We start from the raw sequence: 24,066 nt of genomic DNA, 5'->3' as shown, positions 1-24,066 counted from the left end.
TGCTTGCCTGATGAAATTATCTCCCCCCACCCCACCCCAGCCACCCCCTGTCCAGGACTCTGACCACTACACACAAAGCCCCAACAACCCAGTGCCTGAATGAGACCAGAAATAAATGTGCTGAATAAATATTTTTGATTCTGTGCTGCCTCTCCTTCTGCATTAGTGCACCATTTTTACACTAGTGTTCTCTGAACTCAGCCAAGATCCCTACATGAGACAAAAATAGAGAAGAAAGTCAATATATACACTTCAGCTTAAAATTCTACATGATACAATATTTACTCTTTTATAACACGGCATTTCTCCAAGTTTAAACAGCTTCTTATTGTTGAATCATAAAATATAAATGTAAATCCAATGATTTTTTTTTCCAAAGTCTTACTTTTTTTGCAGGATGGCACTTTAGGGACCCAGGTACCATTCTTCTCACAGAGAATGTAATGATTTCCAATCATGAAGTATCCAGTTTTACATTCAAGTGTAACACTGTTGCCATAAATATAGGAATCTCTTAATCCACTTAATTCTATTCCATCTTGAACTACTGGATTTGGACATATAACCGCTGAAAGTAAGATTAAAAAGCAAAACTCCTTAAAAAATAGAATCTGTGCATTTCTATTTCCTTAAAGATGGGAGATATTTTCTGATGAAGCTTAATTTTTTTTTAAATAATCTCCTGTTTTCCTGTTTGAAGAATACTTTGTAGTGTCTGTGCAGGATTAGTGGTTGTGAAAATTAGTCCATCTCCTGCCAGGGATCCAAATTATTTTCCCCTGTAATTAGCACTTGAACAGCTGAAAAAAAATACATATTCCCAGCAATCAAACATTTATTGGGAAAACAAGAAATGCCATGTAATTCTGCTTATGTGATTGTCATTGACACCTAACTAGCTAGCATCTCTTTGAATCAGGAGTAATGAGAGAAATACATTGGTGGGCAGCAGGTGAACAGCAATTCCAATGCCCTATTAGGAATGTGCATTCTGTTTCCCTCCACCCCTGGTCTACTTGTATATTTGACAATAAACAAATGAAAGAAAAACTGCTATAAAAAGAAAATTCATCCTGTGCATTTGGGGGGTTTCCCTCTCCACAGTGCTTTACCATTATTAGCAACAATATCACAAAAAATGGAAGGTGTTTCAATAAGCAAGAAATTATCATTGCAGTGCTATTGTATCAGTATTCCATAAGGATAAGACCCAGTCCTGTTGTGAGATCCATCAAGAATGTCTGGAGGGACTGCACAGGAAATTCATTTTAAAAAATGAACAAGCTAGCAAATAAGCGAAACTATTACCAGACAACATAGAAAAATCCAAAATATATCATGCAACTATTGTTACTTTAAACACATTGTTTATTTTTAAACCATACAACTAATTACAATAAAAACAACACAGCCCCAGACCTTTGATTAAAAGCAGTCAGTTCCCGAAAAGGATTCACCTACCAAGACAACAACAAGAGAGCCAGTCTAGTTTCCCTAGGGAAGCAGTTCTGAAGCCTGGGAGCAGCCACCAAGAAGTCCCTCTCCTACATCCCTACCAAGCATGCCTGTGAAGGTGGCAGGACCGAGAAAAGGGTCTCCCCATAAGATCTCAAAACCAGGCATATTTGTATGAGGAAATAAGGTATTTCATATAGCTTGGACTTAAGCTGTATAGGGCTTTATATGTCATAATCAGCACTATTAATTCTTCCTGGAAACAGAGCAGCAGCCATGCAGCTGTTGTGACAGGGAGTTGAATGCTCCCTATAACCAGCCCTGGTCAACAATCTGGCTGCAGTTCTTTGAGCCAGTTGGAAGTTTCTGAGCATGTTTCAAAGACAGCCCCATGTGGAACATGTTACAGTAATCCATGGGATATAACTAAGGTATGTATCACTGCAGACAAAACAGGCATCTCAAGGAATGGGAGCAACTTACTAGATAAGTAAATTCATTTTGTGTTCCACACCAAATGGGAATAACCATAATAAAACAGACTCAAAATTGGCAGGGTTGGGTTGGGTAATGACCAGAAATTGTGATTCTTTAATAGGTTACATGTAGAGTCATGAATCTGGGAATATTTGGGAACACAGACTACAGAGCTTCAAGAATGAGGCAGTAAACTTCACTCCATATCCTCATTTATTTTCCTAGAATGAATTTCCTGGTTCAGATGTTAATAGGGAACTCTGGCTTATACCAGCCAGGATTGTCACATAGAAGCCTGAAAAATTAGAGCAAATAACCAGTTTTTTTTAAAAAAAAAAAATTAAGCAGCACACACCTTTACATGGGTCTTCCAACTCTGTCCAGGAGCCATCATGACAGTAAGTGGTTTTGTTTTTACCAGGCAATCTTACAGCACCTTCTTTGCATTGGTATATTACAGCAAAATCAATAATTTCTTCATACACCTCAGAAAATGTAAACTTTGGTACGTCAGCCATTTTGCAGCCCTCTCCACACACTTTAAAAAGACAATAGTTAAAAATGTTACAGAAAACATTGGAACTGAAAATGTTATTCACAACTTTGCTATATGTCAACCAACAGAACAAATATGGGGAGGGTTATAACTAACAGTAATGAACATGTAACACTTCATAATACCCATATGAAAGTGTTTCAAGATGAGTGCATGAACTACTGTGTATTAGCAGACACCTTCATTTTAAAGCTCAGTCTCCTTGGACGTCCTCCTGTGTGAACTCCAGCAAAACTAGCACTGATGCTCCCTTATACAACTCTTCTTCATTTGAAATGAAGAGTTCCTGCTGGAATGTCCCCCAAAGGAGAATGGCAAAGCAGTCATAATAGCAGGGAGGAGGAGACATGTGCTGGTGCTACCCCTTCTCTGCCTGCTGCTATGCAGGCAGGGAAGATGTATACACATCCGACGGAATCCCACTTCTTTGGTACTAGTCATAAATGTACAGCTGAGTTGCAACTTCTCAATTGGTATTTCCCCCCGTTTTTGAATTAACATTCTAGACCACCATTTTAAAAATGCAAGGCTGAAAAGGTTTTTATCTATGTATTTTCATATTCTGCCCAACCCTGCAATCAGCTAAAGGAAAGTAACAGAACATCTGAAGACTGAAGTAGAGGGTAGTTGAACTCCATTCCCGTTGATATTATATTAGGGTTACCAGTTGTCCCCGGTTCCCGGGGGCAGTCCCCGGACTTGCAAAGCTGTCCCCGGACAAATTCCTTCCCCAGAATGTCCCCAGATTTGCAAATCTGTCCCCGGGAAACGTGGCAGGGGAACCCTCAGCAGCCCGGAGCCAGCCGGGTGGTGCAGTTGGCTCTGGCTGGCTTCAGGAGCTGCTCACTGACGTGGCGCCCGCCACTTTTTCCTTGCAGAAAGTCCCCATATGATGTATCTTGTGTGCAACACATCATATGGGGACTTCCAGCGAGGAAAAATGGTGGGCGAAAAATGGTGAGCAGCTCCTGAAGCCAGCCAGAGCCAACTGCGCTACCAGGTTGGCTGCTGCTGCTGCTGCCGCCACTGCCAAAGGGGAACTGGGGACGTCTGGCGGTACAGATCTCCTGCCCCCTGCCCCCTTTGTCCCCCCCTTTTGTTTTGACCGATCAGGGGAGGCTCGGGAGTTGCGGCCGGCCAGCCGTTGCCCAGTTTAAAAAACAAAAACAAAAACTGTGCATTTATGTTTCACAGGGTGCGAAAGAAGGCCTTTGCACCTTGCCTGGCATAGAAACCACGCGTCTTGCACCCCTCCTGGGCAATGGCGTGCCACCTGCCCGTGACTCCCGAGCCTCCCCTGGTCTGTCAAAACAAAGGGAGAAGAGGGCAGGAGATTGGGGGAGGCTCGGGAGCAATGCCCATGACTCCTGAGCCTCCCCCGATCTCCTGCCCCGTTCCCCCTTTGTTTTGACTGATCGGGAGAGGCTCGGGAGTCGCGGGCAGGTAGCCATTGCTCAGTTTTCTAAAAACTCTGTGCATTTATGTTTCACAGGGTGCAAAAGAAGGGCTTTGCAACTTGCCTGGCAGAGAAATCGCGCACCTTGCGCCCCTCATAGGCAAAGGTCGCCTGCCCGAGACTCCTGAGCCTCCCCCATCTGTCAAAACAAAGGGGAATGGGGGCAGGAGATTGGGGAAGGCTTGGGAGTCATGGGCAGGCGGCACGCCGTTGCCCAGTTTTTTAAAAACTGCACATTTATGTTTCACAGGGTGCAAAAAAGGGCTTTGCACCTTTATACAATATGCATGTGTGCTTGGGTCTTTTGCCTCACCATCCCCACTACTGACTCCCTGTTGCTACTCAGCTTCAAAAAAATAAAAAAATAATAATAATAAGTTTCCTGGATTCATTGAAAAAGATCTGGTAACCACATATTTTATGAATCCATATTCAGGCTACTACAATCTTCTTCAAGACTTGTTGGAGTCCAGATCTTGACAGAGATTAGGGGACCAAGAGTCAATAACACAACACCAGAGAATATTGTACGATCAAGGTGAAAGGTGACTAGAAAATAGGTAATAGAGAAGAACGTATGTATATCTGCAATGTGGTAAAACGAACAGCAAAGATTTGGCCATGGACAAGTGAGGGACAGCAAACAAGAGAGGGGAAAAAAGAGAAGGTCATATATTTAAAGTAAATAAATGAATAGATCATGAATGAAAGCTGAAATAAAACCAAAGTCCAAACACAACAAAACTTCCACAAAGTTTTGAACCGAAATGTATCCCATTCCCACCAACCTATTACAAATATAAAACATTTCTGTTTCAACCCATGCTGGGAAGTCATGACTAATTACTATTTCCAGCCTCAGTGAAACAATGCTGAACACTTCTCACATACTGGTATGTTGCTATACACATTTGATGCAGAAACATCACCATTTACAATGCAGGTCCAAGGCTGTAATACCAAAGCAGGGTTCTGTGACCGACAACACAATCCATGTTTACTTTAAAAATAAGCCTCACTCTATTTCACTGAAACTTGGTCTCATGTTGCTATGCATAGAATTGTAGTCTAAGGGAATGTATGGAATATTAGACTTGAAACTAGAAGCCGGTTACAGCTACATTACATTTATCATCCAATCTGAAATTGGATTACCGGACTACTACTGCAATAATCAGTATTGAGATGCAATTAATATCATTTCCACAGAACTTATTTTTCGAAAGCACTGATAATCAAACAGACGCCATTCAGATTTAAATAAATAATGAAGATATTGAATATTATTTAGTAATTATATGTGGATTGTAGCAATGCTTCACTGATGAACTGGCATTTCAACATCAAAATAAATAAACAGAATAGCTGTGAATGGATACAAAATGAGCAAGGTTAACAAGTATCTTAACCTTAATAAGGCTAGTAATGGGTATACAGTAGTACTTCCACTATCTGAAGCGTATGGCTCACAATAACACCCGTTGGGGATCATCAGCAAAGAGTGTTACTTCACTGTTTTTAAGCTCACAAAGCTATTTAGATGGCCAATGAGAAACCAGGATTGGAAGGGGACTTCTGTTTATTTTTATTTTGTTCAGATGATTTTATATACAACAATATATTTATTTTTAAAAATCAAAGTGGTGTTGCTTAACTCAGCAAAGCTTTTCTTACACAAGTTTTGCAATCATGTAAGAAATGGTCAGCTCCATGTTAAAAGCTACAGGGGCGCCTTGCAGACATCCTTTTTTTGTCCATTTTGTTCATTCGTGACCATTGATGTTAATCACGTTTCAACACTGCTTGAGTCTGCAAAAGTTTTCAGTCAGTCATACTCTTTCACTTCCAACCAATATGCATACCTGTAGCTTCCTGTTGAAATCCCCAGCCACATTATCCTAGATTTCACAGAATCATAGAATTGTAGAGTAGGAAAGACCGTGAGGGTCATCTAGTCCAACCCCCTGCAATGCAGAAACCCAACTAGATCATACATGGCAGGCGGTTGTCCAACCTCTGCTTAAAAGCCTCCAGTGAAAGAGGGGCTCCCTTCCACTGTTGAACAGAAAGTTATTCCTGATGTTTAGTTGGAATCTCCTTTCTTGTAACTGGAATCCATTGGGTCAGGCTCTACCCTCTGGATTAGAAGAAAACAAGCTTGCTCCATCTTCCATGTGACAGCCCTTTAGATAGTTGGGAGATGGTCAGCAAAGTGGCAAGCATCAAAGAAATGCTTCTTCGGATTGATTTTACTCTCAGACTCTCCTTGAGCCTCTGCAACACTGTTTGTTCTCTCACTCGAGAATTTGGATTAGGTCATCCAAAGAAGACTCCCTGGAAAAGACCCTGGTGTTGGGAAAGATTGAGGGCACAAGGAGAAGGGAACAACAGAGATGGTTGGACAGTGTTCTCGAAGCTACCAACATGAGTCGGCCCAAACTTCGGGAGGCAGTGCAAGACAGGCGTGCCTGGCATGCTCTGGTCCACGGGGTCATGAAGAGTCGGGCACGACTGAACAACAACAACATCCAAATTGTTTATGATGATGATGATGATGATGATGATGGTGATTTAGGGAAGCACCACAGAATAAAGTAGAACCCCACCGCTAATGCACTATTATTGTGTGTGTCAATCGCCATAAAAGACCCCTCTGGGAGGCACCAAGGTCTTCCCCATGCGTGCTTCCTCGTGAGTAATAAAGGCAACCGCCTCTCGACTCAGGAGGATGGACACCTCGGCGCCACGTGGCGGGCTGCGGGGGGACATCCCCGCTTACCTCAGGCGCCTGGAAAGACCTGCCCACTCGCGCGCCGCGTTTTGAGAAAGCCTCTCTAAGCTCGAGGAGAGGCGGCGGGAAGGCGAGCGGGCGGGAGGGGAACAGACAGGTGGCGGGGAGAAAGGGAGGCTCAGCGGTCGCTAAAGATCCCGTCGTCGTCGCCTGCCTTCCTCGTACTCACCCACAACTCCCTGAGGCAGCAGCAACAGCATCGACATCCCCAAGAGCCGGCAAGTCCGCAGAAGCCCCCACAACAGCCGCAGCATAACGCCGTATTGTACTGAGAAAGCGGCGGCGAAAGCCGAGTACTTCAACTGCGCATGCGAGGTGGGAGGTGGGAGGCGGGGAAGGACGTTGGGAGGGAGCCGCGTGGCTGTAGGAAGGCGCGCGCCGGCCTTTCCGCTTGGCCTTAGAGAGGAAGCAGGCTTCTAATTCTTTGGGTTTTGCCGTGGTTCTGGAAGCAAAGATTCTCACATTCAAGCATTATTGTGTGTGGGGAAACGTGGTTGTCTTGGTCAAAACAAAATAAAAAAATCCTTCCAGTAGCACCTTAGAGACCAACTGTTTGTTCTTGGTATGAGCTTTCCTGTGCATGCACACTACCGTACGAAAGCTTATACCAAGAACAAACAGTTTGTCTCTAAGGTGCTACTGGAAGGATTTTTTTATTTTTTATTTTGTTTTGACTATGGCAGACCAACACGGCTACCTACCTGTGGTTGTCTTGGTTTGTTTTTTACAGAGTTTTGAAAGAGTTTTTAAAGGATTCCTTGCCAGTGCAAATACAATGCATAATTTTATCGCGCTGTTTGTGGGGCAGGGGGCAAACCTCTCTGGCTGAAAGCCGGCAGGTTATGACAGCACATCCGAAGTAATCCAGTGTTGTTATGCCAATGTCGCTTCTCCCATGTGTTGTCTTCTTATCCCGGAATAGTAAAATATCTTCCTTGGACACATTTGCCAGGCTCCTCCATCCATTTTGGTATGGAGGCACTTAGAAACCTTGAGCATTTCAAAATTGAAATTATATCTCAATTTTGAGATATAATTGAATATCTGTTTTATGAGTGTCTTAAACTAGATTGTTGGGCAGGCTGACTATAACTAGAAAAGCAGGATATACATATTGTGGGAGAGAGGCTGAGGAAGAATAATGTTTACACCCAGCATAGATTTATTTATTATGTACCTGTATATACTAGCTTGTTTTTGCAACCATAGCCACACATGTACAACTGGGATTGTTAAAAGTGGTGCCATTTCCCCTACCTATTCCCCTGTGAACTCTTGGTTGTATGCTATGAAATTTATTTGGTTCATTAGTTGTTTTTTTGTGTAATAGTAGAAGCAACAAGAAATATGAAGCAGATGAACGTAGTTCAATAGATGATTCAGCCATACAGGAGCAAGTTACCATAAAAATAGCTATGTGCTTCATCACAGCATACCCCTAAATCTGTTACATTCCTGTGAGCAACATTTGCAGAATTATGGCTGCCTGCACACGTATTTGATGCACTCGCCCATAATTAGTTGTAGAATACATGGCCAAGAGGGGGTCATGTCTGGGCAGCCCTTGGCCTCCATTCACACTGCCCTGGCTGGTGCCCAAAGGCATTCACTGACTCCCTTGGCAAGGAATTGTATTGGTGCTCCCACCCTCATCCCTTGCACCCTTGGCAAATAGATGATGGCCGCCCAGAGCAGCGGAGGAGTGGCCCCAGGAGTAGGTGGGTGGGGAGGCTCCTAGCCACTCCGACTCAGAATGAAGAGGCACAGTTTCTGCACCCTGCTGGGCCTGCACCCTTGATTGGAGCCAACATAACCAACCCCTAGGTATGCCCCTGCTGGCACGCCAGAGAGGTTACTTCGGTGCTGCTAACACAGCAAAAACAATGCGGGAGACATACAGCCACAGCAGGCACTGTAATTCCAGTGGTTTGCCCTCACCCCTGAAGGCACAGTCTTCCATTTTCTCCCGAGACAGACAGATGCCAACGACATGGCCATATTGATCATCATACAGTTGCATCAGGGCCCAAGCCTGAAATGGGACCCAAACTCTGAGCTTTCACTTAAAAAGAATAAGGCTCTAGCCCTAACAGGAGGAAAGCTATAAGGTAAAATGTGCAGCAACCCTTCTAAGCCATTTCTTTGAGGTAAACAAGTCTGCACCTGTTTTCCTGCAATGAGTAAAATTGCAAAAGCGCTAAGCTAAGTCTGAAATGTGATTGTTGAGTGAGTTATTGGACACTAGGCCGGGGTCATAATGAGCTGCTGTTTTCTCCCCTTTAGTGCACTTTTCAGCTTCTGTCGGATTTTCTAATCTTAGAATCTCCAAAATACCTACTAGATTCTCCCTTTGCCTTTCCTTTCTTCCTAACAACCAAGATGCATCTTTCCTCTTGTTTCAAATATGGGGCCACTGCAGTGGTTAAGAAGGAGCTGAGGGAAAACAGGGCATACTGCTTGATAAGGTGAGCTGAAAGGAAACCTCCCACCAAAAATGTTTTAAGTCCCTTGCCCAACTGGATCTCAACTGCAATCAGATCTAGCCAGTATGACCAATCCTCAGGGATTATGGAATTTGCAGTCCCAAAGTTAGGGAAACCTATCCTAGAAGGTTCCAAATGCTACCCTATGCAGACACAGAACCCATATGAAGATCACAAAGAGAGCACAAATAAAAATTCTTGAGCACAGATACTGTGGACAAAAATGGGGATGAATAACAGCATCATACTGTGTTTCTGAGCCAGCTTTTCCCAGAGTCAAAATGCTGGACTTCAGGGATCTCAGGAATGCAGTTTTTATGTCCTTATCAGAGACTGTAAGTGAAGAATTCAAATTATTCAGCTTTATGATATATTTGCATGAAGGAATTCCTTAATTTAAGAAAGAGGTGAATATAAAAATGTAGACAATATGTAAACCAAGGGCACCATGTCAGCAACCTTGGCTTTAGATTTTCATTAAAAAGAGTTAAAGGGTGCTTAACTTTCCCCAAAGCCTGCTGCTTCTCAGCTTCATATCTCTGTTCCCATTTCACATGTGTTCACTTTTGAGGCCTGTTTTAAAGAATTAGTGGGCAAGGGAATCCACTTCTTTCCTTCTCCTAAAATACCTCTTCTGAAGTAGTCTTTTCTTTTAAAGAATATTGGTGAGGATTTAACTATGTGCAGCTGCATCTAAGTTTCCATAGAATCTGAACCAGGCACTTACCTTTACCTGAGTAAATTAGGTTTGAGAGACACTATAATTTGTGAACTGTCATACTTCCTTGCATGTGTGTTTTTACTTAATGAAAAGAATAAGGCATTATTAGCAAAAGATGAAAAAAGTTGTTTTAAAGAAACAAAAGGTGGACACATTTTAAAGGAAGAAAAGTAGATCAAACTGAACAGTGTTTCACTGATACTGTTATTTTATTTTTAAGGTTATTATTGCCCTAGATTCAAAATCTTGCAATTTCAGAAGGGCCTATTGCATAGTATGTGCCTTTGTTGCTTTCTTCATAAAATTACATGTTGTAGCATATACGTGTCAGGAATCTTATGCTCAATCAGCAGGAGAAAGGGGCAGTTCACACAAAGGTTTACTGTGAGATGCAGCACTATGAGATCTTACCTGTACAGTTGGTACAGTGGTTTTTGCTGAGTTCCTCAACACAGTACTGACTCTGTCCTGTAACATGTAAGTAAAGGGCCACCATAGTCAGGGTCAAAAGAAGGGGAAGGAAAATAAAGAGAATAATAAGATGAGTCTACCCAGTTGCCTTCACTGATTGGCTCTTCATGTTGTGAAGATTATGTCAAATCTGCCTCATACACTGTCCCATTGGCTCTGTTACTGGAAACTGCTCACTAGAGAAGACTGGTTTGGTTTTCTTCCAGACGTCTGCTTTCTATCTGGTATGCTTGCTCTGATTCTGCCTCTCCTTCCTTCCTTGCTACTGGCAAAGTGATAACTTTAGTGACTTCTGTGACTTCATTCATGTGCCACATTGTTCTCCATTTTGATAGCCTGTCGGAGAATAGAAGTGGCAGAGTAGACTTCCTGTCGGGACGAGGAGCCATGAGGAGACAGGCTTCAGCCCTGCGGGGAGAATCCGGTTACTCGCGAGAAATAGGGGAGTTTACAAGGGCACCGCAACCCCCTGAAAACCCCAAAAGGATTGTTTTGGGGACTGGGTACCCAGCAGTGCTGTGGGAATGTCTCTCCGCCACCCGAGTCACCCCTTTTTGGAGCAGGAAGATTGGCATTAGAAGCCATGTGTGTGAAAAAAGTAAACATAAATAAAAATAGGGTAACATGAAATGTTACTCCAAAATGTATAAAATATTGTTGGAATGACAGTTGAAAGATGAAGAGGTGAAGTCGGTTATGATTTATTGGGCAAAAGATTTTGGATATAATATGTTAGAAAAGTGGGGGAAATTATGGAAAGAAGGAATAAAATTTACACCGTGTAATACATTGAGAGAAAATGTTATGAATATGATGTATAGATGGTATATTACACTGGTTAAATTAGCCAAACTTTATAAGGTAGATAATAAATGTTGGAAATGTAAAGAAAAAGACTGTACCTTCTATCATATGTGGTGGGAATGTAAGAAAGTGAAATGCTTTTGGGACATGATTTATAATGAAATTAAGAAAATGCTGAAATATACATTTATTTAAAAACCCGAAGCTTTTCTATTGGGAATTATAGGTACAGAACAGATGTTAAAAAACAAGATGCTAAACTTTTCCAATATGCAGTAACTGCAGCGAGAATTTTAATAGCACAGAAATGGTAACAAGAAGAATTACTGACAAAAGAAGAATGGTTGATGAAGTTAATGGAGTATGCGGAGCTGGCCAAAATGACGGAAAGAATCTGAGAACAGCAGGACCAGAAGTTCATCAAAGAATGGACTAAATTTGTAGATTATTTGAAAGACAATTTTAGTCAATTAAATACGTTGGTAGGAATGCAAGAAGCTTTGTAAGTTAAATTAGAAAAATCATTGTAGAGATGGAATTTAAGTGATATATTTTGGATGTTATAATTTTAAGCGGTGGTTAATTAAAGTGGTACCTCGGGTTAAGAACTAAATTCGTTCTGGAGGTCCGTTCTTAACCTGAAACTGTTCTTAACCTGAAGCACCACTTCAGCTTAATGGGGCCTCCCGCCGCCGCTGCGCCACCAGAGCACAATTTCTGTTCTTATCCTGAAGCGTTCTTTCTGGGTTAGCGGAGTCTGTAACCTGAAGCGTATGTAACCTGAGGTACCACTGTAGTTAAAATACAGCAATTGGTAATGAATATAAGAAAATCATAAGGAAGGATTGAAGGAAGTCAGGGCCTTAAAAAGCCAAAATGTATAAGATAAAAGGAGAAAATGTAATGGAAATTACCACTGTATTATTTTAAAATGAATAAAAAATGATTAGCAAAAAAGTGGCAGAGTAAATTTGATTAAAAGTCTTGGGGTTATTATTTTTCAAATCACCTGGCACCAAAATTATATCAATGAACATGTCAGCTAAGCCTTCATTCTGGAGAAAACACTTTCTCCAGCATCCACGAGACCTCAGATAGTGGTGAAACTCAGAAAAAGGCTCCGGCTTCAGAAATTAGTGTATGGACAGGACCATGTACATACAGGATCATCCTTCTGTACCTGGTCCCAAGATGTGAATAAGCTTAAAACAATTTGGAATTGTGTGTAGAAATGGGCTTGGAGGCACTGCAGTTTCTGAAGCACCATGGGGTGAGAAAGTGCTAGCTATTCTGGCTGGGTCTGATAGGGCTAGAAGTCCATAAACATTTGGAGGACAAAAGTTTCCACACTCCACAGGAACAACCAGTGACAATGCTGAAACAAGGGGCAACCCCAGACTGCAACCAGGAGCCATGTGTCCCATTTCGCCATTTGAGGTGAAATAAGAAGTGCTGCCTGACCTGCTGGTGGAAAAACAGCACCAGCATTGCCGCCAGTTGGCTTCACCCACCCTTGTGTGGGCTGGGCAACCCCATTCAGAACAGAGTGAACACCAATGCCTAGGTAGACAAAACATTCAGATACTGTTACTTGACCTTGTCTGGATATTCAGCAAAAAAGGAAAATTAATACATTTTTTGTTAACAATATTTGTTAGCTTTGGTTTAATAAAAAATTTTTTTATTGCATTTCCTTTAAAATTTCAAAACAGCCCCCATAGCGAGGTTGTGCTGTATTGTTTTAACATTTGATTGGGAGCCGCCCAGAGTGGCTGGGGAAACTCAGCCAGATGGGCAGAGTACAAATAATTTATTATTATTATTATTATTATTATTATTATTATTATTATTAGAATATCAATTTATTATCTACAAGGAGAGTATATTTATTTAGATAAAATGTTGTGGACCTTAGAAATGCAAAACAGAAAGGAAAAGAGGAGTTTGGAGGTAAGAAAACTTTTACCTTGGTTGTGAACATTTCTTACGAACCCATTTATATGCCATGAACAATATAGGTAATATGCATGCTAAAAAAGAAGAAACAACACATCACCATTCTAGTAAAAAAGCCCACAAAAGGTCAATAAAACTGATGCATAATTAAAAACAGCATAGAAAATGCTCTGCAAATATTACTAATAAACATTTCACACTTGAATGTACTTAACAATAAAATACATTAAACTGTCATTTGGTGATCACAAGTCATTCTAAGACCAAACCACTTATAATAATAAAGGGTGTAAAGACTGGTGATTTGTTGTCTTTGTTGTTTTGTTATGGGAACCTGTCTGAAATAACTATGATGCCGAAATTCTAAAATTATCCTAACTCTCTGAATGTTAAGGTAAAACTTGCCAGCAAATTTATTTGGATTGCTTCCTTAGGGGGGAAATACTAACTACTTGGAAGTAAACTCCACTGAGTTTAAAGATGTATCTCAATCCAAAGAGGAGATTAGACAAATGATGAGCAAAGATTTGAGCACTGATGCCAAGCTTTGGAAATATAAAAAATTGTGCACACTATTGGTGCTTTGTAAATGTTTGGAATAAAGTGTGTGTGTGTGTGTTTATATGTAAACACACACAAACAGTCCTTAAATAATCCAGAGTCAGTGCAACAAAAAGAAACACCTATTTAGGGGAAAAATGGGGAAAACATCTAGAATCATCAACTGACTGTAAGCACTTTAAGGCCCAATTTCAATACAGAGAATTCAGCTTGGTCTTAAATCTCTACAATGAAACTTCAAAATGCTTATCTCTGGCTGCATAGCGCCCAGCTTTCTATGACCCCATAATATTATTGTAATTTTTCACATAGCAATGTTTTATACCATTTCATATTTTTTGCATATGAAATTGTATAAAACATCGGTATGTAAAAACTATAATGCATTGCCATGTTTCCCCCATTCATTTTCAAGAAATTACATACCAGCTATAAGTAGTTTCAGGAAAACATCTAGAAAAGAGGGGGAAATGGTTCTAATAAGCAAACGTCTCAGAATAAAACCTTGTAAGACTAATTATAGAAAGGCTACTCATATTTGGACTGGCAGCCACATCAGAAATGGCTTATAAACTGAAGTACTGCAGCTCAAGGTGGATTTTGTATCAGAGCTGGTGGATATGTTTACTCATTTTCACACACACACCATACATACACAATGGGCACTTCAAAAATTAATATATTAAGAAACCACATGGGTTTAAAAGAATAAATGTTGACTTTACATGACTCATTAATCTCAAATCATAATTGTTTTTTGCTGTGGTAAGAACTTACTTTTAAAATACTAAAGTTGCAAATTTCATTTTGAAACAAAATACTTGAGGATTATGCAAACCATTTACAGATTCTCACAAACTGGAAACTTAATTTGTTTTGTTCCCTGTCAGCTATATCAAACAATTACTTCAGAAGCTTTTGAGAATGTGTGTTGGGGTGTGGGAGGAAGTGCAGTAGCTGTTGTTTGCTTTGCTATCTGCCAGTCACATGGAGCAGTCGGCAGGCAGCTACTTGAGGGACTTCTTGAATATGTGTGCATGGTAGGTTTTTGCCTTCTCAGTAGTGGCACCCATCCTGTGGAATGCCCTCCCTTCAGATGTCAAGGAGATGAGTAACTATATAACCTTTAGAAAACATCTGAAGACAGGCCTTTATAAGGAAGCCTTTTAACATCTAATGTTTTATTATGTTTTTATATGTGTTGGAAGCCACCCACAGTGGCTGGGGCAACCAAGTCAGATGGGTGGGGTACAAATATTGAAATTGAAATGTGGGAGTGGGGGAAGACGCAGCTGCTTGACATGGGCCTCAGGTGGATTTCTTGCTCTGAAAATGAAGAAAGCAAGGAAGCAGGTTTTGATTGTTGAATGAGGTTGGTTAATTTGTATTTGTATGTTGACTCATCATTTTTTAATTTTAATTGTGGGTAGGAGACTCAAAAGCTGGTTAAGAGACAAATGCCCAGTTCCATTTTCTTAAAAGAGCAGTCTTCATAAGGGTGTGCTGTGAAGTATAAACCATTTCTGCAAATATCTGTAAATAGTTGCACCTCAACTGTTTCCACTCTGAATGTGTTTTAGTCTGTAAATATCATTTCTGATAATTGTATCGGGTCTTGGGGTTTGTGAGTGGACAATTCAACCACTAACAAGACCCAATTCCACATACAAATGGATATTAAATTTTCATTTAAACTAAAGAGCCAGTGTGGTGTAGTGGTTAAGAGCGGTAGACTCGTAATCTGGTGAACTGGGTTCGCATCTCCGCTCCTCCACATGCAGCTGCTGGGTGACCTTGAGCTAGTCACACTTCTTTGAAGTCTCTCAGCCCCACTCATCTCACAGAGTGTTTGTTGTGGGGGAGGAAGGGGAAGGAGAATGTTAGCTGCTTTGAGACTCCTTCGGGTAGTGATAAAGCGGGATATCAAATCCAAATATCCATGCATACAAATATACATGTGTGAATGCCCTAAAAGCATCAGTTTTAACTGAGTGCAAAATGTGTCACCATGGCTGCTGCATCACTGATGAGTAACCATCTGAACACAGAATTTAACTCAATGCTGTAGACATTCCTGATCTGGCTATCCATGCTGGATGGTAATGGTTGGAACAACACTAGTTTCTAAGTCATGTTTCAAATGTCCAGGTCAAAATTCTACCTTCTGACTGAAGAGATAACACCTGTGATCCAGCACCAGGAAATTGGGGTGCAAAGAGCAGTACCTGTTCAGAAGTGCCTAGTGCTGACAATTTACAATATAGCCTTCAGTGAAGGTTGTTTGCCCCTGAACATCACCTTTGGGGTGGGTAAATTCAGCTTGCAAGATCTTCAGAGAGACTGACTGGGTACTAAACAAGTATTACCTGAAAGATGTTATAAAAGTAAGAGACAGAATAAAAATTCTCAAAGACTTCTGGAAGCATGCCTTCCAATGGGCTAGTGGTGCCCAGGATCCATTCCATATCCACATTTTGCTCTTGAGGGTTGCAGTCCAGAGTTCTACAACCAAAAGAACTTCTACAGCATGGCTCTTCAAGAGATGAACACCAAGGGCCACTTTATGGATGTCAATGACTGTGTGTTATTGGGAGGAAACATGGTATCATGGTATAGCTATCTTCTGGATATCCCGCCCTTGCTGACAAGCCAGAGGCTGGTCCAGTCTTCCCTTGCCTAGTGGTGCTTGTCAGTGATTTTTCCATGTGCCCCCTCAACTTCACCATTCAGGCATTCACCTTCATACTGTAGCTGATGTCTTCCTACATGTCTCCATGGATAGACATGGACTGTATCTTCAGCTACTAGCACAGTTCAGCTTGGCTGCCTGTGAAAAGGCTTTGGGCATTTAAAGTTAAGGTGGAGGTCCCTCTATACCTTGCTAGATATGGATGTCATTGTTGTCTGCTGCATCCTGCTCAAAAGCTGCAAGACGGGGTCCAGTATCCTTGAGAAGCACCCTGATATGCCTAAGCTTGGAGATGAGATGGATGCTGTACCCATGGGCAGAGACCAGAATGTTAACACAGTTCAAGTTAGCCGATGACAAGTATGTATGCATGTGTAAATAAAACCATATAAGTTTTTGCAGGCACCACAGTCTTAGAGGTATGCACTTGCACCCCCAAATCTCTCACCGGTCAGAGATTTAGCATTTATAGCAGTATTTTCAGAAATATAATGCTTACTCAGAGCACAAGCTGGAATATTAGGCAACCATTTTTTCCCACCGATGTAATTAATCTTAGATGATCCGATCAACATATAGCCAAAATTACATTGAATAGTAACTTCATCTCCAATGTTGTAGTATTCTTTCTCCCCTTTGATTATTATTCCATTATGGATATAGAGTTCAGTAGTGTCTGGTGATGTTCTAGCTGAAAACACAAAAAAACTATTAAAAATAATATAAAGCAGTACTAAACTGCACATAATATAGGGGGGGAAATCATACTTGTGCAACTTGATTTTGCAAAATGCAGACTGTTCTATACAACAGGGTTAAGAAAACTCCCTGATATTATGTATAATATCGTGCTATTTTACATCTGTTAGAAGTCTCTGGGAGCTGCCATTAGGAGATTTGGAGTGAAGTGTCAACAATAAGCAGATTATACCTACCGTGCTTCTCCTAAAACAAGACACCGTCTTATTTTTTTCCCCCTCAACAAAACACAGTATGGCTTATTTCCAGGGGATGTCTTATTTTAACCGCATCGCATCGGTACACTACATAGCCACGCCTCTCCAGGCTGTTTTAATGGTAGGTGCCGCGTCGCTATGGCTTATTTTCGGGGAACGGCTTATATTTCGCAAATGCATAGAAATCCTGCTATGGCTTATTTTATGGCTATGTCTTATTTTAGGAGAAACACGGTAGCTCTGTCCTTCTGTTCCAAGCAAACATTCATTCATCATCCAGGTGGCATTGTTGCTTCTTTCTCCTGGGATGGGGCTAAAAGGAAGATTTTTAGGTCATGTTTGCAAAGCTTGGTGTGATGCATCCTATTAGATATTGATAGCTAGTTTGTAGATCCTTGGAAAAGGTTAAGAGAGGGTGCAATCCAGTTAACAGCCACAGTATTGTACCTTCTCTTTTACTTCTTCCACTGATCAACTCTGCAACCCTGGCCTATTTGTCATGGTTCTAACCCCATCCCATTCTTGCATTGTGCAAAATGAAAGGATTCAAAAGTTGCAGCTTTTGCTCTATCACTCAAATGGAATTTTTCACTAATGATTTATTTTTATATTAAAAACATTGTACAAGAACTGAGTGGTTTGGAACACTTCGATTTCAAGCCTTCTGCATGCTGATGCTATTGCAGTTATCTCCACCACATTAATTGGAATATGGAAGTTACTGAGCAACTAAATTGTGTATGAAACAGCACCTATTATTACTGCAAAGACTAAAATTCTAGGTATTGGCAAGAAGCAAGCTCATATATGGAAGTTGGGCAATCCCATGGCCAGCCACATTCACGTAAGACACATTCAGTACTACCGTAACTTTCATGCAAAGAGACCCAGAACTGAATATCTAATCAGGGACAGGATATGATGAGGTGCACACAGCAGCTAGCATACCACTAAAATAAAAATATCAACTGTAACTGGGATTAAAATATATCATTTTTAGTCCAACAGACAAATGCAGCCAATGTTCTGGAAAGCAAGTGAAAGCATTCATGTAAATATACGTGACAGATGTCTGTCAAATTGTACTTAAGATACCTTTGCAGGGAGGGGGTATTAGACAAGAACCAGGTTCAAATCCACAGTAAGCCATGAAGCTACCTAGGTGACCTTGGGCCATTTACTGTCTCTCAGCATGAACAGCATCCTGCTGTTGATGTGCAGATAAAATTGGGAGACACAGACCTATGTACACCACCCTGATCTCTATGGAAGAAAGGTGGAACATAAATGTAATAATGAACAAAAAAGTAAACAAAAAGATTGGAAGAACGAAGCAGCTTCAGAAGATGTCAAGACCACATATAATGGTGTGGGTGTGTCTGCACATCTGTGATTTAGATAATGGGGAAATATCTGTCTTGAGTATGGCTTTAAAAGGAACATTTATATATGGATTTATATACATACAGAAGCATGGTTGTATAGGAGGATCCCACTGATTGTAGCCATTGCATTTTACAGTCATCTTTGTGGTTTCATCAAAAAAAGCATGGTTTGGATGGCAGTAAACTGTGATGATATCTCCAATTTTGTATTCAGATTGCAATGGATACACACTCCCTTTGGGCATTACTGGAGCACCACAATTTTCCGGAAAAACTATAACGAGAAAAATAAAACTAGAAGATATAAATGCAAGACTAATACAATCTGTCACAAGATTCAAGATGCTGCCATTGTGTCAGGTACCTGGATTTTTGAGCAGGGCCGTCTTAACCGTTGGCACTAGGGGTGCACGGCACCCGGGCGCCAGGCTCTCAGGGGCGCCAGGCTGAGAGCCCAGGGAAGAGCCGCTGACAGCCAAGTGGAGCAGGGCCTGTCGGAGTGTCACAGGCTCTTCTGCTGTGGGCAGCTCTTCCCCGGACTCCAACGCTTGCCTCCGAACTTGTGCCGAGCTGCCCGCAAAAGAGCCTGTGGCGCTCTGACGAGCTCTGCTCTGCTCAGCTGTCGACTCTTGCCCAGCTGCATGGTGGCTAATTGTTTCGGTGCCACGCCTGGAGCGCCGTGTAATGACGCTGCACAACACATCCTGCTGCATGCGCTAAGCTGCGGGTTCCTTTGCTGGCTTTTCCGCTGTCGGCGCACGCTCCCAGTGCCTCCCAACATGGGGTGCCAGTGCAGAACAACAGGAAATGTAAGCAGCAGCGGAGGAAACATCTCTGGATGGGATCTGCCGTGTGCCGACGGCAGCACAAATCCTGACAAATAGGAGCCTGCGGATCCTGTCCAGAGATCTTTCCTCTGCTGCTGCTTGCATTCCCCGTCGTTCTGCACTGGCACCCCATGTTGGGAGGCACTGGGAGCGTGCGCCGACAGCGGAAAAGCAACCAAAGGAACCTGCAGCTTGGCGCACACAACAGCACCCACGTTACATGGCACTCTGGGCACTGTATGCACAGCCGAAACAACCGGCATGCAGCGGGGGGGGGGGAGCGGGTGGACAGCGCGTGGACTGTGCCGCCCAACATTTTGTCTGTCCCCAGCATGGAACCCACACCCACCTTCGTATGCCCCTGTGTGTTGGGCGCTGGCACCCCCATTGGTTGGCGCTGTGAATCCCTGCGTCCAGCAACTATTCTAAAGGTAAACAACTATTTCCTTTAAAAAAAAAGGTCAAGAACTTTGGGGTCCCCCCCTAAAAAAGGTAAACAACTGGGCAACCTAGGAGCGCCAGGAGGATCTTTGCACCCCGGTGCTGCATATGCTTAAGACAGCCCTGTTTTTGAGCTCTGTAAGAAGGCACAAAAACAGTTTACTACCAATTATGTCATGGGCAAGTCATGCAAACCATATTCTTTTGAACACAAAAGTAGAAAAGTTAAATTATTCTTAAACTTTTGTTCTTGAAATGTTTTCTGTCCAGTCACACATTGGGCATGTTTGTAAAACAAATGCTATTAGGCAAACAGTAAGAGTTATCCTTTCAGAAACAAATGACTAACACATCTATGTGAGGAGTGAAGCTACAAAATCCCTGTGCAAGCTAGATTTCAATGGACTTCTTTAAAATACTGCATTTGGAAAGGTGTAGGTCCTAGGCCAGGGGTGCGGAATCAGCCACCCTCCCTTTCTCTAAGGAATGTGTATACATTCTGTGGTGGGTATAAAGCCAAGGTTGGATTCACCAGCATTGGCTGAATGTGAGGTACTTGCTGAATGCAAGTTATCAGCAGTCAAGCTGAAGGTAACATGCTATATGGCGGTAACATAGCATGGTGAGCTAGCATGGTAAAGTGCTAGTGGATCTCTATAAACTTGGGTCTTTACAAGATTTATTTCTAAAACCACAATAACTGAATTATAGTAGATTAGTTCATAATGGAGCAGCATCTCTTAGATTTTATGTAGCTAGTGTGTTTATTTTTGTCTTGTGTCATGAGACATTGAACAGTTTATATAATTTGAACGGAACTGTCTGGGCAAATAGTTTTCTGAACTGAGAACTCTGGAAAGCAGGAAGAACCTGACATTCTGCTGGATGACTCTACTAGAGCTGTGCAGAATCTGCTGATCACACTGCTTGAAGTGTGGTGTAGTATCAACAAATGGATGGTGGGCCCAGTATAACAGGTTATTGGCCAACTGACTTCTATAAGTCTAGCAACGGTTCATGTGATGGGGCGGATGCTGAACACCAGCATCATTCTTGCTTACCTGGATAGCACTGGGGCAGCAGCAAACTCAGAGCTGCACAGGTGCACCAGTGAGGCTGTCGCTGCCACTAGCAGTCCTACAATTGCACACACACAGCCCCAACCTTGCCTTTGCTGCTTGTAACTTAACTGAGCTGAACTTGCAGCTCCATACAGCAGCCTCTTGGATTCCACCTTTTGATTACCTTCTGCCTTGGATTCCTTAATTTTCTCCTCCCTAGCACTGGTGAATTCCAGACACTACTTCCTACTATGATTTTACTTTCTGTCCTCCCCCATGGAGTAAACACAAGCAAACTAATAAATGTGTTTTCAAATTGGGCTGCCCTTCTTCTGCATTAGTGAGCCATTATTATACTAATGTTTAAGCTCAATTGGTTCTCTGAACTTGGTGAGATATAACACCAAATACACCTTGGTGACCGACATTCTTTACTCATTTTTTAACATGTCAGTTCCCTATGTTTAAATGGTTTTTTATTGTGGAATGAGAAAAATATATTCTAATCCAGTGCTTTTTTGAAAGCCTTACTCTTTTTGCAGGATGGCACTTCAGGGACCCAAGAACTGTTCTCCTCACAGCGAATAAAATAACTGCCGATTAAGAAGTATCCAATTTTACATTCAAATGTAATACTGCTGCCATAGGTATAGGAATCTCTAAATCCACTTAATTTTATTCCATCCGGAACTACTGGATTGGCACACATAATCCCTGAAAGTGAAAAGTAAATTAAAAGCAGAACTCCTTAAAAACTAGAATATTTACATTTCTGCTCTCTTGAGAATGGGGTATTTTCTGATGAAACTTATTAAAATTATTCTCCTAAGTCATTAATCTAGATCAGGAGTGGCAAACCCCTTTTTGGTCCAAGGGCCATTTTTACTGTTGGCTAACCCAATAGCTGGAGTAACATATATTATCATTAAAAAAGAAATGTTTAGACTCACTTTTATGTATTGGGTTGCTATAATTTTTTTCACCATTTATAATTGTGCAAATTTAGTATAATCACCACTGAGTCAAATGCATGTTATGACAAGCACACTTTTATTTTAAGTGGTCTTAGAACTGGCCACTTTCTGCAGGAAAAGCAGCCTCACTGAGCTTCAATTCAGATCAGGATTGCAATGTGGATGGGAGAGAAGAAGAAGAGGAGTTTGGATTTGATATCCCGCTTTATCACTACCCGAAGGAGTCTCAAAGCGGCTAACATTCTCCTTTCCCTTCCTCTCCCACAACAAACACTCTGTGAGGTGAGTGGGGCTGAGAGACTTCAAAGAAGTGTGACTAGACCAAGGTCACCCAGCAGCTGCATGTGGAGGAGCGGAGACGTGAACCCAGTTCCCCAGATTACGAGTCTACCGCTCTTAACCACTACACCACACTGGCTCTCCAGAGTGGAGGCTTAACCCCACACCATTTCCCTTGACCCACGAGCAGCTTGTCTCTGCCCCCTGAATACATTGTTTACTGCATGTAGCACATTTCTGAAGAGGAACAGCTTTTCAGACAAGTGCTTTCCTGTTTGAGGAATACTTTTGTAATGGTTGTGCAAGATTAATGGTTGATAAAATAAATCCATCTCCTGTGAGGGTTCAACATTATATTTCTGCAAATTAGCTTTTGCACTATTGGGAAATCAGATTCCTAGCAATCAAACAGTTAATAGGAAAACATGGAAGAGTCAAATAATTCTGCTTATGTGATTTTCATTGACAACTAGCTAGCTAGCATCTTCATGAATCAGGAGTGCTGAGAGATATGGTGGCAGGGGCATGTTCTGTTTTCCTCCAGCACTGTTCTATTTGTTCTTTTAATGTTTGGCTTATTTTCAAATATATGTCTGTCTCCAGTGATTTCTCCTTCAAAAGGAAGACAAACTTGGCAAAACACTGGAGCACTCAGGGAAGCAGGAAACATACACAACACATGTATTTATAAAATCCTATCAGTGATCTGGACATAGCAGCACAGAGCTTCCTAGCAAGTCAGTAGGCTTTTTTAATAGCATCACTGCAGATAAAATTGTTATGAAAAGAAAATTCAACCTCGACGTGTGGGTAGAGGGAATTCCCCTCTCCACTGTGTTTTACCATTGTTAGCAACAATATCACAAGAAATGGAAGGTGCTACAAAGACCAATAAAGTCTCACTGCAATGGTATTTTATCACTATTTCTTAAGGATAAGTCCCAGTCCCATTGTGAGAGTCATCAAGACTACCTGGAGGGACTGCACAAGAAATTCTTGAAAAATATTGAACAATTAATTTTGTCACCATCTGCAGTGATCATGGAACCCAAGAAAGTAAAATCTCTCATTGCCTCCATTTCTTCCCCCTCTATTTTCCAGGATGTGATGGGACCAGTGGCCATGATCTTAGTTTTTTTGATGTTGAGCTTCAGACCATATTTTGCGCTCTCCTCTTTCACCTTCATTAGAAGGTTCTTTAATTCCTCTTCACTTTCTGCCATCAAGGTTGTGTCATCTACATATCTGAGGTTGTTGATATTTCTTCCGGCAATCTACTTCTTCTTATTACATTAGAGTTTATTTCTAAGTAAGTGTGGGTATGATCACAACCACAAATTAAAAGATGCTTGATATTTCTTATGTTTAAAGCATTAGAATAACTTTTGGAAATCACAAAAATTAACCAACACGTTAGAGCAACACATACCATGACAGGGGTCTGACAACGGTGTCCAGGAACCATTAATACATGTAGTTGTGTTAGTTTTATCATGCACTCTTACAGCACCTTTTTTGCATCCATATATTGCTAAGTGGCCATATATAATGATACCGACCTCAGAAAAGGGAAATATTGGTAAATCGTCAACACCACACGTCTCTGGGTTCACATAAAAAGACAAAGATTAAATATGACACAAAAGCCTTTGGAAGTAAAAATGCTGTTTAAAATATTGAACAATTAGCAAATAGGCAAACTCTGATAGAACTGTTGGGAGTC

The 24,066-nt window shown here is 41.5% G+C and overlaps 1 protein-coding gene across 1 annotated transcript in view; it reads right to left on the bottom strand.

Annotated features, from left to right (window-relative positions):
* The window catches only part of CR2 (complement C3d receptor 2), a 54,287-nt gene that overhangs the window by 29,694 nt on the left and 527 nt on the right, over positions 1 to 24,066 (bottom strand). The window contains exons 2-5 of the mRNA XM_033153972.1: positions 21,622 to 21,801; positions 18,844 to 19,035; positions 16,869 to 17,111; positions 386 to 628 (exon numbers count right to left, since the gene is read on the bottom strand). Of these exons, the coding sequence (XP_033009863.1) occupies positions 386 to 628; positions 16,869 to 17,111; positions 18,844 to 19,035; positions 21,622 to 21,799 (856 nt within the window). The 5' untranslated portion in view covers positions 21,800 to 21,801. The remainder of the gene's footprint in view (positions 1 to 385; positions 629 to 16,868; positions 17,112 to 18,843; positions 19,036 to 21,621; positions 21,802 to 24,066) is intronic.

Source organism: Lacerta agilis, chromosome 6, assembly GCF_009819535.1.
Source record: "Lacerta agilis isolate rLacAgi1 chromosome 6, rLacAgi1.pri, whole genome shotgun sequence".
Lineage (NCBI taxonomy): Eukaryota > Metazoa > Chordata > Lepidosauria > Squamata > Lacertidae > Lacerta > Lacerta agilis.
The sequence above is the reverse complement of the archived record's forward strand: the minus strand, read 5'-3'. Positions and strand labels throughout refer to the sequence as shown.